At 51.7% G+C, this 15,835-nt stretch overlaps 2 protein-coding genes across 2 annotated transcripts; both read left to right on the top strand.

Moving 5' to 3' along the window:
* Positions 1-673: 673 nt before the first annotated feature.
* Positions 674-1,750, top strand: HOXD12 (homeobox D12; the record flags this gene model as incomplete). The annotated part of the gene is made up of 2 exons (XM_084799054.1): positions 674-1,359; positions 1,512-1,750. Exons 1-2 carry the CDS (start codon positions 792-794, stop codon positions 1,748-1,750), a joined length of 807 nt encoding a protein of 268 aa, XP_084655180.1. The 5' UTR covers positions 674-791.
* Positions 1,751-6,544: 4,794 nt separating this feature from the next.
* Positions 6,545-10,678, top strand: HOXD11 (homeobox D11). Its single transcript, XM_084797999.1, has 2 exons — positions 6,545-9,177; positions 9,970-10,678. Exons 1-2 carry the CDS (start codon positions 8,406-8,408, stop codon positions 10,203-10,205), a joined length of 1,008 nt encoding a protein of 335 aa, XP_084654125.1. The 5' UTR covers positions 6,545-8,405; the 3' UTR covers positions 10,206-10,678.
* The last annotated feature ends 5,157 nt before the right edge of the window (positions 10,679-15,835 follow it).

The following is a 15,835-nucleotide window of genomic DNA, read 5'->3' on the forward strand; positions in this document are numbered from 1 at the left end:
TCAGGGGGACATCTAGGAGTTTGGGCTTATAGGGAGTAGTGACCAAGGTGACTCCGGAGAGAAAAGGAACGTAGCTTTTGCACAAGATTGGCTCCTCAGATTGTGGAATTATCTGAGGGCCTGGATCACCATGAGCATAGTCCCTGGGGACAAACACCAAACACCGGGAGGTGCCACACTTGAGCAGTTTGTGATGCCTTTCTCTGCTGTTTGATCAACCTATTGTGTTGTCTGTGGCCCGTGACTCCATGATCATATGGATCCTTGCAGCCAAGAGTCTTGGGCAGAGGCCTTCTTAGAGCTCCAAGGGCAGTGGATGGCACCGCCAGATCTTCTCCAGTCAAACCCAGAGCTTCTCTTACTGGAAAATGTATGAACTGCAACTTAAAGTTGGTAGAAGCAAACCTGGCTCGGGCAGCCTGCGAAATATGGCCTGGCAAAACCAATTCAGACGGGAAACTCCCAAGAGACACTTGGGCAACGGGCACCCCTCATCTCAATGTCACCGGCTCCTGACACAGGCCTGGAAACTTCACAAGGGCTTTGCCTTCCCTCAACGTGCTTTGGCTCAGCTGGCAGCCTTACCCATCGCCGCCGTCGAAAGTTGCGGGTGTTATCATAATACCCTGAAAGGAGGAGGGGGACGGGTCGGGGGGATGTAGGCGGTGCTGAAATGACCGGCTTTGAAGAACCTGCAGGCAAAGTTTCGTCCAATCCTCTGAGCCGGTCCTCTTATTCCGGGTTGTAACTAAATACTGTTGCGAGCATAGCCGAGAGGCCCTTTGTTGGAGATGTGTGAGCGCAGTCTCTACAGAGCTGGCTATGTGGGCTCGCTTCTGAATTTGCAGTCACCGGACTCTTTCTACTTTTCCAACCTGCGGCCCAATGGCAGCCAGTTGGCCGCTCTTCCGCCCATCTCATACCCTCGCAGCGCGCTGCCCTGGGCCACTACGCCCGCCTCGTGCACCCCTGCGCAGCCTGCCGCCGCCTCTGCCTTTGGAGGCTTCTCTCAGCCTTACTTGACCGGTACTGGGCCTCTTGGCTTGCAGTCACCAGGCGCCAAGGACGGACCCGAAGAACAGGTCAAGTTCTATACGCCTGATGCAGCCACCTCATCTGAGGAACGGAGCCGGACTAGGCCGCCCTTCTCCCCCGAGGCTAGTCTGGCTCACTCGGCTCTCAAAGGCACCAAGTACGACTACGCAGGTGTGGGCCGGGGCTCTGCGGGCTCTGCGACCCTGCTCCAGGGCCCGCCCTGCGCCTCCAGCTTCAAGGAAGACACCAAAGGCCCGCTCAACTTGAACATGGCAGTGCAAGTGGCCGGGGTAGCCTCTTGCTTGAGATCTTCGCTGCCCGACGGTAAACGGTGCCCATGCTCCCCAAGGCAGTTTGGGCAGGGACCCGGGAGGTGGGATGCCAGGGACAGCTGAACAGGCAGGAGAATCGCCAACAGTAGTGAGCCTCTGTGGGGCGTGCTGTTGATCTGACGTGGGTCGGGGGCTCTGTTTCAGGCCTGCCGTGGGGAGCGGCCCCAGGGAGGGCCCGCAAGAAGAGGAAACCTTATACGAAGCAGCAGATTGCTGAGCTGGAGAACGAATTTCTGGTCAATGAATTCATCAACCGGCAGAAGCGTAAGGAATTGTCCAACAGGCTGAACCTCAGCGACCAGCAGGTCAAAATCTGGTTCCAGAATCGGCGTATGAAGAAAAAACGTGTCGTGCAGCGCGAGCAGGCACTGGCACTCTATTAGCTGCCCAGGGGATGCGGCAGCCATACCAAGCCTGCCCTTTTGGACCCGAGGCCTAGCTGTGGAGGAGGTGCTGGGGCTGGGGGCTTTCCTCAGGCTCCTCCTCTGGTCCTGCGTGCCCTCCGGCTGGCTCAGTCTGCAGCCCAGGAGCCAGGAGGAGATTTGGAGATGAGGCCAGTGGGGCCTGTTGGCTTTCAGCTCTCTTTGAGCCCTTCCTAAGAGGTGTTTGGGAACTGCAATCTAACACTGGCTTTAAGCATTTAGCCTGGTGTCTGGGGGTCACCTGCCCTTCTTGTCTGTGGTGTTTACATCCGCGGTTCATTGGTGGATCGTTGTATTTGGATTTTTCCATTTCCAAGCTGTTAGTTTCCTTTGTCTTTCTTTAACTAGCTCTCTCTCTCTGCATTTAACAGGAGCCTAGCTAGAGCTCCGAGTAGAAGTGCCTGTAGAAAGGCTCGGAGACCCCCGCTGCAGAGGAAAGGGCTGAGGACGCCTCAGGCCTCTTGGCAGCAGAAACCTTTTGTGACAAAGCCAGACCCTCCACTCTGGAGGCAGGAAAGAACCCGATTCTACCACAACCCCCATCTGCTCTGACTATTTTTGGAAGGATAAAAGCTACCCTAGACCTTCCTCCTCATGGAGGTGGAGGGAAGGATACCTTGGAGCCTCAGCTCTCCTGCTGGGTAAAATATGTCGCAAGGTCTCCTTCTCCAAGATAGGATGAGAGAAACTAGGATTCCAGAGCAAATTATAGTCTCCAGACGAGACTGGGAGAGTTTCCCTGCCCCAACCCCACCTATCCTGTGAGCTAAGGCCGTGCACTCTGTAACTGGATGCCTAGAGCTGAGCTGTGCTGAGGGGAGGGAGCAGCTGACCTATTTGGAGGCTTGACTGCACAGGGAAGAAAGAGGAGTAAGTAAGTCTGAGAGGGGGGATCTGCACGCATGCTCTCACTAGGACTTTCCTTTTGAATGGATGAAGGCGTCCACATGTCTCTCTTTCTTGAATTACCTTAGTGGGTCACCACAAGATGAGACAGCAACAGTAAGAACAACAGCACTGCCTCCTTGAGGAGTCTCCGGTGGGGGAAAGACCTCTCGGGTTCCCAGCCTGGCCTTGCTGCTCTTGGAGAGAGAGCAGACAGTAGCCACAACTTCTGCCCCCCCCCCCATTTACCAATTCCATCAAAGCTTAGCCATTGTGCTCTTTCTCAGAGATGCCTATGGCCAGCTCTTGTAAAGCTTTTAAGCGCCCCCCACCCCTCCTCCTCCCCGTTCCCCCCACCCTCACCCCCACCCCCCCACCCCCAGCCCTGCCAGTTTTACCTTGAGGAGCCCAGCTTTTCTGAATGGTAGATGGGGTTGCTCTGTTACAGAATCCATCCAGTCTTATTCTCAGTGAATACAAGACACACACACACACACACACACACACACACACACACACACATAACACACACACACATAACACACACACACACACACATAACACACACACACACACACACACACACATCTTTGCTTCTTCTTTTGAGCTTTAAGCCCCACCCCTAGCCCCTAGCAAGATGCATCACATCCCAAAGGCTTATGGTTTCTTCCCAAAGTCTAATGGCTTTTTTAAAGTGAAAGTCTCCAGGACCTGATCTTGGTTGGTGTTTTAAATAATATTATTTTCTGTGCTAACAGTTGCCAGGCATATTGTGTTTTGATGTTGTAAATAACATTTCCTTGTATATATTAGCTGCATAGAGAAAATAAATATCCCGGTCCCAGCCAAGTTGTTAGGGGGCTGGTGTTCATTTTTAAAGATGCTTTAAATTCTTTTGTAATGTTTTTCAGGCCATCAAATTCGTTTTTGTTTTTCTCCACTTGTGGTTTTACCTCTGGTCTTTGCTGTTCATTACATGAGAAAATGGGTTCCGAGGCAGTCAGGAAACAGATATATATATATATACACACACACACACACACACACACAAACAAACAAAACCAGGCCAAAACTATGGGCAGAATACCTATGAAATATTCAAAGGGGAAAATCCTTAGGCAGATGTACATGTATGTCAAACATGCTAAGGCTGCATCTGTAGATTGAGAATTCTCCATCTTGCCTAAATTCTCAAACTTTAAAGATTGCCGGTTTTGGGGGGGGAGGGAGAGTCAAGATTTGAGACTCCTCGGATTTCAAAACAAAACATCTTTCTGCCAAGGTTTGGTCAGCCTTCTCAAGACAAAGCTAAGTCCTAGGAACAGCCTGTAGGCAGCAGCAGCAGCAGCAGCAAGGGTTCAGCAGGCTCCCTTGGGAATTCCACCCTATGCCTTTGGAGTCTAGAGCTCAGTCAGGTAAAGCCAGGGCCTGCTTGATATTAAACCCCTTTGAAAACCCTGACTCCTAACTCATGGAGGTAGAAAGGAGCTTCTCACTAGGGAAATAATAAGCAAGACCAATAGATCTCTAATATCAAATATTTAATGTTCCAATTCCTTTTTTGGGAAAGAAATTATTTATGTATACTTTTTTTTTCAATTAAAAAATGGCACACAACAACTAGATGGTTAGAAGGAGGGATTTGTGAAGGTCCTGTGGATAGAATGTTTCCCCATCTGGCTGGGCAGGAAGGGAGTGGTCCTGAGTCAGATTTCTGGAGTCCGAGGCTGTATTGAGAGGCTTTTCTCCTCGGAAAACAACTGAACAAAGGCTTATCAAAGGCAGAAGCCGTATGGAGACCTTGGGTCCAGAGAGCTAAGGAGGGAGAAAAAAACAGACTTCCTCAGGCCCAGACCCGAAAACAAAACATACAGGACAATTTTCTAGACAGATATGATGCTGTTTCTTCTCTGCAGTCTGGGATGGGGAAAATATTCCTAGAGGCCAGTCACTCTGCCCCCCAAAATTAGCCTAAGTATAAACATCTTATCTGTCCATCCAGCGGTGTTTTCAAAAAGCATCCCTTTTATTGATGCACACAAATTCAAAGACCACGGTGCCTCTTTTCCTATCCAAAGTCCTGACAGAAATTAGGAACCAGGATGAGAAACAAATGCCAAAGAAAAATGATACTGAAATCCAATTGCTCAACATTCCCTCGTAGAAAGAGAAATGCTTCTGAAACACTGCAGTCCACGCGGCGGCCTCTTGACTAAGAAAGAGGATTTTAAAACGAAAAAGAACGGTTCACCCAGCTATTCAATCCGTTGATAGCTCAGCAGGCCGAAGGGGGAAAGCTTTTAAGGCCCGAGGGTTCTCCCCTTGGGAGGCAGGCTAGGGAGGCTTCCTGGTTGCAAGCTAGTGAGGGAGAAATCCAGAATCATTGTAAATATTCATGTCTGGTGGTGGGGGAGGGAGGGGTGCCCCATCACTGGCCTCTCCCAGCTGCATCCACTCCCCTCAGTGGTGAGGGGGGGCCCTCGCAGCGACCACCCGACAGTCCTGGGACAAAGGTGATCTCCCCACATTTTTTGTTTGTTTGTTTCCACTTAAGAAGTCTTTTCCGTAGGCTCTTCAGGGAAGGGGACTGGCTCTGGGTGTTCCCCCCCCCCAAACTGCCCCTGCCTTTTTCTTCTTTCGTTTCCTAAAAGAGCATAAATAATTAAAGTTTGGCAGGGAGGAAAAGCTTTCTTGCAGAACTGTAGTGGTAATAAACGAAATGACTCAGAATCCCTTCCCCAGCCAGCTTTTACGAGAGCTGCCAGACAGTGTCTGTTCACGTTCTCCAGATACCAGGGGCGCCCTGAACAAAGTTAAGGTCAAGTTAGTGTCTTATCTTGGGTGGCTCAAAATTACCGCAGCACGTCTACGCGCTGCGCAGAAAGCTGTCGTTCTCGGAGCTGCTGGCCGAGCCCCGAAAGCCGGGTGTGCTCTGTGTGTTTCGCGTAGGACGGCAGAAACAACGACAAGGACACAACGCCCGGGTCGTCACGGTAGGTTCTCTAGCAGAATTCGCGGGTCCAGAGGCTTTGCTTTTTCCCGGTTTTTCGGGGTGAGGGCCAAAGCAAAGCGCTGAGGCTAAAGAGCAAAGCGGGCTGGACCAGGAGTGAATGCTCTGGGTGATGTGTGTGGGAGACTGTGCATGCTAAGGAGTGGAGGGGGGGGCATCGCCCCTTCCCCTATGCGCTAGCGCGCCGATGCAGATGGCGCACCCTCCCCTACCAAAGCGCGGCTCCCGCCGGAGCTGCCGTCGCCATGTCGTTGAACTTGAATGGTTCCTCTTTCCATTTCCCTTCTTGGCGGCCAGCGGACTTCACTTTAGGGGCGACGGTCTGTCTTACAACCCGCTGGGTGGGGTGCGGGAAGGTGAGGGTTTTATTTTATTTTATTTTCAATTCTCAAGACATGCAAAGATTGGGGGCCCCCGCCGCTGCCTTCCGCTCTGACCGACCCTAGGAACACTGTGTAGTGTCTGGGGAGCCATTTTAGGAGACAGATCCAGGGGCGTCGACCAGGATTCAGAAAGGGAGAGGTTTGGGAGTGGGATGGAAATAGGGAGGCAGATAAAAATACTGTGTGTGTGTCTGGGTTCTGGGCTAGGAGAATGGTGCCAGCAGGAATCTGAGTGGGGGGTGTGGAAGTTTCAGGGAGGATGGATAGCTAGGTGAGAGAGAGAGAGAGCCCGAGAGAGAGAGAGCGAGAGCGAGAGCGAGAGAGAGAGAGAGAGAGAGAGAGAGAGAGAGAGAGAGAGAGAGAGAGAGAGAGCTTGGTGAGCTCCAGTGATCACTTCCACAGACCTATTTGCGCAGTGTTTGGGGGGGGGAGCAGACGTGGGAGGGGGAGGAGGGAAGAGTGAAATGGAGAAAGGAGGGGGGGAGAGAAAAAAAGGAAGGGGCAACATCAGCTAGAAAATAGATATTAACTCAGACCACCCGCCTTTTCTGTCAGTCGGCTCCGGGCGCAGAGGGCACAGGACCCCAACTGCAGCGGCCTGGGGGAAGGGAGGGAACCAGCACACAACCAGAGCTGCCCACCCAGGGCTTAGGGTTGAAGCCTGGGCCTCTGGGCTGGGTTTCCTGGGCAGAGGAATACTGAGAAAAGAAGCAGGCTGCTGCCTTTGGTTCTGGGATTTGGATTTAGGGAGAGACTAAGGGCCTGGTAAGCTGGAGGTGGGAGCCCAGGCCTCTTCTGGACTTCAGGCCCGGGAGGATTGCGGCAGTCAGAAGAAAGTAAGGCTTTGGAGCAAGCGGATGGGGCGTGGGGGGTGAGGGGGGCGAGGCGCTGAGAAGTCTACCCCTGAGCCAGGTGCTGCAGATAGATTCCAGCCAGCAGGCAGACGCTACTGAGAGCCCCGGAGAACCAATGGATCTCCCAAGGAGTTGTTATGACCATCAAAGCCAAGGTTTCCAGGGGAGTCTTGGGGATATGGCACAAGATTGCTCAGGCCTTAGTGGGGCTGCAACGCACGGGAAGCTCTGAAGGACCTGAGCACAGAAGCGGGTGACGGAGGCCAAAGCACCAGGACAGGAGGTTGTCTGTGGCCAGCAAGTAGGACGCTTGTGCTGTGAGGGTAGGACTTAACTTCCTTTTGTTCGTCAAAGATCTTTGAGGAAAGACCTGAGACAGAGAGAGAGAGAGAGAGAGAGAGAGAGAGAGAGAGAGAGAGAGAGAGAGAGAGAGAGAGAGAGAGAGAGAAGGCGCAGAGAGGCAGAGACAGCGAGAGAGAGACAGAGACAGAGAGAATGAAGATTCTAAGAAAGATAGAAAAGGAGAGGAAGCAGGGTGGAGGCGAGAAAAGGGAAAGAGAGGAAGACAGCAGAGAGAAAGGAGAGGAGTGAAGTGTAAGAAAAGAAAGGGCAGACAGGAACGGAGCAGAAAAACCTGGGAGAGAAAGAGCTGACTGCACCGAGGCCCAGGCCAAGTCTAGCGCCTGGGAGTCGTTTTCCCAGGGTCTACACTCTTGTCCCTGGGTGTCAGAACCCAAGAGAGCCAAATCGCTACCAGCCGGAACGCACTCCTCAGAGAAATATGTAAATCAGGGCTCCCTGCGCCCTGGAGAGTGTCGCAATTACGCCCCGTGAACAAGAAGCAACAAGCTCCCAGCCGGTGAGCTACAGAGGGTGGCTGTGTCGCGGGGGAGGGAGCGGCTGCAGGAAAGGTGGGGGTGGGAACCTCACACCCTCACACCTAGTCCCCTGTGCCAGGGCCGGGGCTACCCGCCCCCCCATCGCTCTTCGCTGCTCTCCCTTCCCCCGTTCCTCCCCCTCCTTCACCCTCCCTCCTCCTCCCCTCCGGCCTAGGTCCGGGTACTTAAAGCAGCGCGGGCGGGCTAGGGCGGGCGGGCGGCCCAGTCCGGTGGCAGCAGATGCGCCCAGCGGTGGCAGCCGCCGGCGGCGCGCAGGTGACCGGCCTGCAGCGCAGCCTAGTCAGGGAGTGCCTTGGGAGAGCTGGCGGGAGCTGGAGGCCGATCCGCCCCCAGCGTGCGCGCGTCTCGGCGCCAGGAGCCGTCCCGGGGCGTGTTGGAGAGCGCTGATATAGATATAAGGACATTTCTCTCCATGGCGTCACGTGACATAATTACCACCAGAATCAATCAAGATGAATTGCACGTCAGCGCCCGGTGGGGATTTTTGCTTAGTTGATCCTGGCCCAAGCCTCTTGTGCAATCGATGGCTCAGGTTGGAGGCGCGGGGAGCGGCCCGAGGCTTGCCGGCGTGCACGCCGCGCAGCCATGAACGACTTTGACGAGTGCGGCCCGAGCGCAGCCAGCATGTACCTGCCGGGCTGCGCCTACTACGTGGCCCCGTCGGACTTCGCCAGCAAGCCGTCGTTCCTTTCGCAGCCTTCCTCCTGCCAGATGACTTTCCCCTATTCGTCCAACCTGGCACCGCACGTCCAGCCCGTGCGGGAGGTGGCCTTTCGTGACTACGGCCTGGAGCGCGCCAAGTGGCCTTACCGTGGCGGCGGCGGTGGCGGCGCGGGGGGCGGCGGAGGGGGCGGCCCCGGCGGGGGCGGTGGCGGCTCCGGGGGCTACGCACCCTACTACGCCGCGGCGGCGGCGGCAGCGGCGGCGGCAGCGGCGGCCGAGGAAGCGGCCATGCAGCGAGATCTGCTCCCGCCCGCGGGCCGCCGGCCAGACGTGCTCTTCAAGGCTCCTGAGCCGGTGTGCGGAGCTCCCGGGCCGCCGCACGGTCCCGGGGCCGCCGCCTCCAACTTCTACAGCGCCGTGGGTCGCAACGGCATCCTGCCCCAGGGGTTTGATCAGTTCTACGAGGCGGCACCCGGACCCCCCTTCGCCGGCCCGCAGCCCCAGCCAGCGCCCGCGCCGCCGCAGCCCGAGGGCGCTGCTGACAAGGGCGACCCCAAGGCTGGGGCTGGTGGCGGCGGGGGCAGTCCCTGCGCCAAGGCGACTCCCGGCCCGGAGCCCAAGGGGGCGGCAGAAGGCGGCGGCGAAGGCGAGGGCCCCCCGGGGGAGGCGGGGGCCGAGAAGAGCGGCGGCACAGGTAGGCGCAGGGCAAGGGCCGAGGGGCTGGCCCGGGGCGGTAGAGGAGGGGGCGGTGCAGCGGGGACCTCCCTCTGCTTGCGCCGTTTTATGTGCTACTTTATAAGCATTCGAAGGGGTTTATACATCCTATAAGATTTCCCGGGTCGTTGTAAAGCGTGTTTATGATAGGAAACCAATTTAGGTGGGCTTAAGGTAGACTTCGAAGAGGACATTAACCGCTGTGGAGAGCTTTCCCTCTATTTGGGTGGGGGTGGGTGAGTAAGGACCTTAGAGAAGGGATGGGTGTTTGGAGCCTCTTAGTGAGTGGGAACACGTGAGCCTCCTGTCTTTCAGGGGGTAGGTGATCTTTGCACTGGACTTAAACCAAGCCTCTGGCTGACCCTCAGCTCAAAGTTGAGCAGATGCCCTGGTGGGCGCGCTCACCCCTCGGCTTCCAGTTCAGAGTGTGCCTTGCCTCAGTGCCAAACTGGTGTGTGTGTGTGTGTGTGTGTGTGTGTGTGTGTGTGTGTGTGTGTGTGTCCGCGCGCGCGCGCGAGCGCGTGCGTGTGTGGAGTGTGTGTGGAGTGACTGAGTGTGTGTGTGTATGTGTGTGTGTCCAGGCGTGAACACATGTCCACGCCCGCACTCTCCTGTGCCCGCCCATATATCATCCCCCACGAGGCAGGCAGAGCCTTTCAACGGGCGGCAAGGGACGTCCCTAACCCGGCCAAGGCCTGGCCCTAGTTCAGTGGCCAGAGCTGGTGGCGACAAACAGCAGCCTCTCTCACCCCTGGGTCTCTTTGCCTTGCAGTGGCCCCCCAGAGGTCCCGGAAAAAGCGCTGTCCCTACACCAAGTACCAGATCCGCGAACTGGAACGCGAGTTTTTCTTTAATGTATACATAAACAAAGAGAAAAGACTCCAGCTCTCTCGGATGCTCAACCTCACTGACCGGCAAGTCAAAATCTGGTTCCAGAATCGCAGGATGAAAGAAAAGAAACTCAACAGGGACCGGCTGCAGTATTTCACTGGAAACCCCTTATTTTGAGAGCTCCAGGATGCGCCCCCACCCCAGAGCCCCATTCACCCACCCTCCTCCCCACCAGCCTGCCCTCCGCAGGCCCAATGTCCTTGGGTTCACTGACGCCTCTTCTCTGTGGAACTTCCTTTTCGCGGTCAACTCGGGACCTCCCAGCGACCACTGCAGCCTGAGGACGAGGTCGGGGACTTGGCCCAGCGGATCCTAATAAGGGGAAAATGGTAAATGCAAACGTCCCTTTCCAATTTTACCGCCAATGTGCTGTTCTTCCTGTCTCCCTCTCCGAGTCCTCGTGGACACGGCGGCGGGATCTGTAGGGAGTTAGGCCATGGGGCTAGAAGGAGCTGGTGTTTTGTTTTGAGTTTAAGAAATCCCTATCTTCCCCCTCAGTGAACACAGATTATTTAAACTCTGGGAAATGTACCTTTGGGCATGAGTCACTGTCTTTTTGTGTGTGAATAAATGGTTTCTAGCAAAATGAAGATTACAGCTTCAATACGCTGCATGGATTTTACTGTTTGAAGAAGTTTAGTGTTGATCAGGTTGTCTTAGTGCCGAGAACTCTGTGCCCCCCCCACCCCCCATGCAACTGGAAGCCCACTGGAGCACTTTTTAATCTCTCTGGAATAGGAATTTGTCCTTCACACGCTCTCTCTAGGCTACACTGGCTTTAGGAACAACGTTAGTCTTCCACTTCTGAATTGATGCTTTCAGTCAGCAGTGCTTTTTTCCAGGCAAGGAGGCTGAAGCAGTTGGAATCTAAGGAGCAAATTCTTACCCCACCCCACCCCCAGCCTTAGTCTAATGAACTTGGAGTTTTGGGAAAGACAGAACAAATTTTAAGATTAATTAGAAGATCCAAGTTATCTCTTAACAAGGTGACAAGGAGCCAGAGTTCCTTAAAGAAGAAAAAGAAAATCCTCAAGCGAGGTGGGGAGTGAGGGGGGGGGATTTGTTAAAGGGAAGTTAATAGGTACAGGGGACCTGGGACCCTTCTGGTGACACAGTGAGCGTGAATCAGGGAATGTAAGCTCCCCTCCCCCTCTCACTAGACTAAGGCTGGGGGCTGCAGAACGGCTTCTCTCGCCACAGTTATCGCTTTCAGTTAAAGAATGTGGCAGGGTTGTACTGCACTTTATGTCACAGGACCAAACCAGGCTGTTTACAAAACCTTGAACTGTCTAGACAACACCATAAAAGCCAAAGTTCTAAACAGCTTAATTGGGTTATATTATACACCTTCTGGTGGGCCCAAAAGAGATTTCCGCAACGTGCAATAAACTGGAGAAGTGAGAAAAGCTTCTCTTGATCTGAACAGACTGAAGTAGACCTCATGACTCTTAACCTCTCAGAAGCCCAAACTCAAAATATAAATCCATAAGACGCCCAGTACCTCATGCCTCTTCTGAGGAAGTATGCTTTTTGAAATATATATCCATATATATGTATTTTTTTAATTGCTGAACCTTTTGGGGGGTAAAGAAAAACATAAGTGCATAAGTGTATGCCTTTGAACTTCCAAAATGTCAAGGTCATCACCTTTAACCTCTCTGAATAATTAGGCACCTTAAAGTTCTCCTGTGATTTCCAACCACCACCCACTCTCATAATACAGGCTCACACATCCAGACTCATACACATATTTATGACCATACAGAATCATTCTGGGGGTTCACCATAAATCTAAGAAAATTCCTTATTTCAGGATCAATAACCTTAATTTCCCCCAAACATTTGAGTAATTTAATAGCAATTGACTTCTTAGAAAAAATAAAAACACTTATTATATTAAAATGCCTATTACTTATCACTAGAGCTAGAGTGCTAAGAATTTGGGAGGATCATAGTCTTTCCCTTTGCTCTAATAAAGAACTGCAGTTTTATAAAAAGGAATTTGAAAGAATAAGTTCTGATCAAACTTACACCATCTCTAGCATTTCAAAGCAGTTTGCCACCCTACTAAATAAACCCTGGCACTTTCTAAGATATAGAACAAAATAAAATATACTTATATTGCTTTTAAACGCATTTCTCAATCTTTAGTTAAAGTATACAATAGAAACAAGGCAGACAATCAACTTATCCCACTCAGAAAGGGATTATTTTGTTTGAAATTCTGGGCATTGGTTTACATGTAACTGCCCTAGTAGTATGATCTTTTGGGGAGATTAAAACTGGTTTGTTTCTTTCTCTCTTTATCTTTCTTTTTCTTCTAACTGCGTCTAAATGTACAAGCTCTGTACCTGCCAGCATACTCCAGGCAAACGCGAGAAATACTATTTTCCATTTGCAAGAACCTCTACTGCCACACGAGGGCGCGCTCATGTTCCAGAAACCTTACTTGCCAAGAGGCTTCGGTACTTGATTTTTTTCCAATCCTAGATTCTAATAAGAGATCTTGGCCTGCCCGTTAGAAACAGGCAGCAGTAAAGGTGTTTGCTATTTACTCATTCTAAGCAGCCATGAATTGTGAGAAGTTGTGGTGAGACAGGGGGGAAAGGAAGAAGAAGAAGCAGCAACAATCGGTCTTTTCAAACAGGAGATCCCCTAATCGTTGTTTCCTTACGGATAAAGCCGCTGCTAAAGAAACAAAAACAAAAACAAAAAAACCTTGGCATATAACCTGATGGTGTTGAGGAGATATTTTTAAAAGACAAATATCTGTGGTTTGTACGTCGTAGCCACTGCGAATTAATTAAATTAGGGGAAATCTATTTTCATGTTAGAGTGTGGAGCGTGATGACAAACGGAAAGTCCTTCCCCAAAACCGCACGGGTCTTGTGAGCTTTCAGATAGCTGAGATGATTAAAAGGCTTTTGTTTAAAACAGATTAGGGCGTTGGCAACTTAGCTGAGCGTGTACTTAGAAAAAAAAGAAAAAGAACTCCATGAGAGGACCGCGGACGTCGTTCTGGGCTAAGGACTCTAGTCCATGCTTGGCTTGGTGCTACCCTTGGCTACCTCAGGGGCAAAGAGGTCTAGAAGGTGGGGGTGCGAGTGGCAGACGGGACTGATGCGGCCACTGGAAATAATAGACTTCTTTGTGAGGACGTTTGTGTTTTAAAGTGTTGTGAATGGGAAGGCATTCGAGTAACTGGGCATTGTACTTGACGGAATCCTGGCCACCTTTCCTAGCTGCCTGCTGACCTTGAGGTGTGCACTTTGCTTTGGGCACTGGCTCCAACAAACAGTTAAAAATCGGTCCTGTGATTCATGGCCCCTGCAAAGCCCTAGACACTGGGAAATGTCTGTGGGCCCCTCTGCCCACATCTTTGTCCGTGGTCCAAAAGTGTGAAGCCAGGGCTCCGGACCTGGGATGCTCGAAGGGGGGATGGCGGTTCTCTCTTCCTTTCACCCCCAAGTTCTGTGTGGAAAGCCTGCAACCCCTGGGATTTGCACTGACCTTTCTGTCTCCCTCCTTCCATTCTCTGGACCTCAGGCTCTAAGGCCTGCTGATAGCCCACTAGTTCTCCTGGCTTCCAGGAGCTGGGTTAGGCTTTGGAGGCTGGGGCGCCATGACTCCCCGGCTAGGCGCCAGCAAGAGGCGTGGGTGTTCCCCGCGCGGTTACCCGGCTCCGCCTGTCTTGCCGCCTGTTCGGCAAAGCTCTTGTAAAGTGACCTTTCTTAGGGCCTAACCCGGGTTTCAGTCTACCTCTCTCCCCAAATGTCGTTGTGTTCCTTTGTAGGCGGGCCCCATCGACCGCTCGTCTGGTTGTGAGGGGGTGCCCCTTGGCCTTGGCTGGTAGCCGCCGGAGGACCACGGCTGCTAAGCAGTCTGCAGTGTCATTCCTTCCGGCGGTGCTCGCCTGATACAAGGGATAAGGAACTTCAGGGGTTGAAATTCTCCCCTTCTTGGACTCGCTGGGGTGCATGGGCTCTGGCAGCGGCCTGACGATTCTGAGGCGCCAAGATCTCTGATTCTGAAGTAGAAAATGCGCCAAATAGGAGGCTTTTGTGTCTGTGGTAGAAAGAGGCTCGGCGCTTCTTGATCCCTTTTGCTCATCTCTGTAAGATCTTTCCCGAGTCGGTGGTATTCTTCCATTTGCCCCTTCTTTCCCACTTGCTGCCAAGGTGCACAGTGCAAGCCAGAGGGGCGCCCTGGATAGGCAGCTTTTAATTTGTCCCTATCCATTCTGTGTCCAAAGAGTGACAGAATCCAGAGCCAGCTCATGGTTCTAATTCATGAACCTCTAGGAGCCCTCAGGTCTTCTCAGGCCCAGAGCCTCTACTCCACCCTCTCGAAGAAGACAAGAAAGTGTAGATGCAAGCCTTATTATTATTATTATTATTATTATTATTATTATTATTGTTATTGTTATTATTATTAATGCTACTTTCTTGTTAAGGCGACCTTTTAAATTTTTCTCTGGAAAGAACTGTGCCAGTGAGACAGGCGTACTGGTACCCATATGGTTATCCATCTCCTTTACGATGCAATATTGACCTATTATTAATATTAACTGCCCTAAATGATCTAAAGATAATTTTTTAAAAAGCACTAGCCATTACATTTTTAAACACTCTAAGCAAAATAAAAGTTGGCCTTTAACGCTATTGCTGTTTGCTTTGTGGCAGATCTAAGGTTTTTAAGGAATATGTTCTGTCCTTCCTTATAGTATTTTCATTTTCCTCAAGTTTTAAATTCTAGAAATCTAACATATTGACAGCTTTGGCCCTGAGGAATCAATCTAAAGGCAGACAGTCAAAAGAGAGAGAAAAAAAGAAAATTGTGAAAATAGATTCCATTTTAAAATGGACATACTTGTGGGTTTTTTTTTCTGCCATTGAGTGAAGATTTATTTAAATCCTAATCCAATATGAGGTGACTTTGAGCTTGAAGCCATGGGACACTGAAACGGAAAGACCCACACACAGAGAAGGCAGACCTTGCCTCTCCTACTTCACTGAAGACTTACCAGCTCAGAAAGGAATTGCTTGTTTTTTTAGACTGGGTGTTTTCTTCGTGTATAAATAAAGATTATGAAAGGGCATTTGATGGGCATAAAATTCCTGATTAGATTGAACAGCCTTGCCTTGCTTGGGATTAGGAAAACTGGGCAGTCAAATTCTGAGCAGCTCTCCTGGCCGAGGTACAAGGCAACACAATGCTAAAGCTCCAAGCTGGCGTCAAGGCGACTGACTGCCGAGAGCAGTGCAGCGGGCACTCTGTCCAGTTCTGGGCACTTTTAGCTAGAGCTCAGAATTTGATCGCTACAGTTCGAAAAGGGATTTTTTTTAAAGGTGCTAATCAGTGGTTGTTAGTTTTGATCAGGATCTTAGCAACCTCCGGGCAAAAGCTTTTTTTTTCCCCCTCTCTGTGCCATACTTAACACCCCACACCCCCGCCCCAGCTTAAAAATAGCCACCCCTGTGGAAAGGTAACGTTTAAATCTCGGGCTTCGCCACCGGGGTGCAGCAGCCTGGGAGCTGTTAGAGGCGCCGGGGCTTTAACCTGACAATGATGTTGTATTTGAACAGCTGCGTAAAGGTTTTAAAGGTCTGTCTCATTACCACCGTGGAGGGCTTTTTTTTTTTAAGGGGGTTATTGTTTGAGCGAGGGCACTGAAAGGGGACTAGCCAATTGGTCCCAAGGCCGAAAATAACGTCCAACTCCTGTTTTCACCAGGCCAGGAGAAATTC

This window comes from Acomys minous, assembly GCF_964271855.1.
Source record: "Acomys minous genome assembly, chromosome: 10".
Lineage (NCBI taxonomy): Eukaryota > Metazoa > Chordata > Mammalia > Rodentia > Muridae > Acomys > Acomys minous.

Coding starts and splice junctions, on each gene's coding strand:
- HOXD11 (XM_084797999.1), top strand. CDS start 8,406: ATGAACGACTTTGACGAGTGCGGCCCGAGCGCAGCCAGCATGTACCTG. Junction 9,178..9,969: donor CGAGAAGAGCGGCGGCACAG/GTAGGCGCAGGG, acceptor TTTGCCTTGCAG/TGGCCCCCCAGAGGTCCCGG.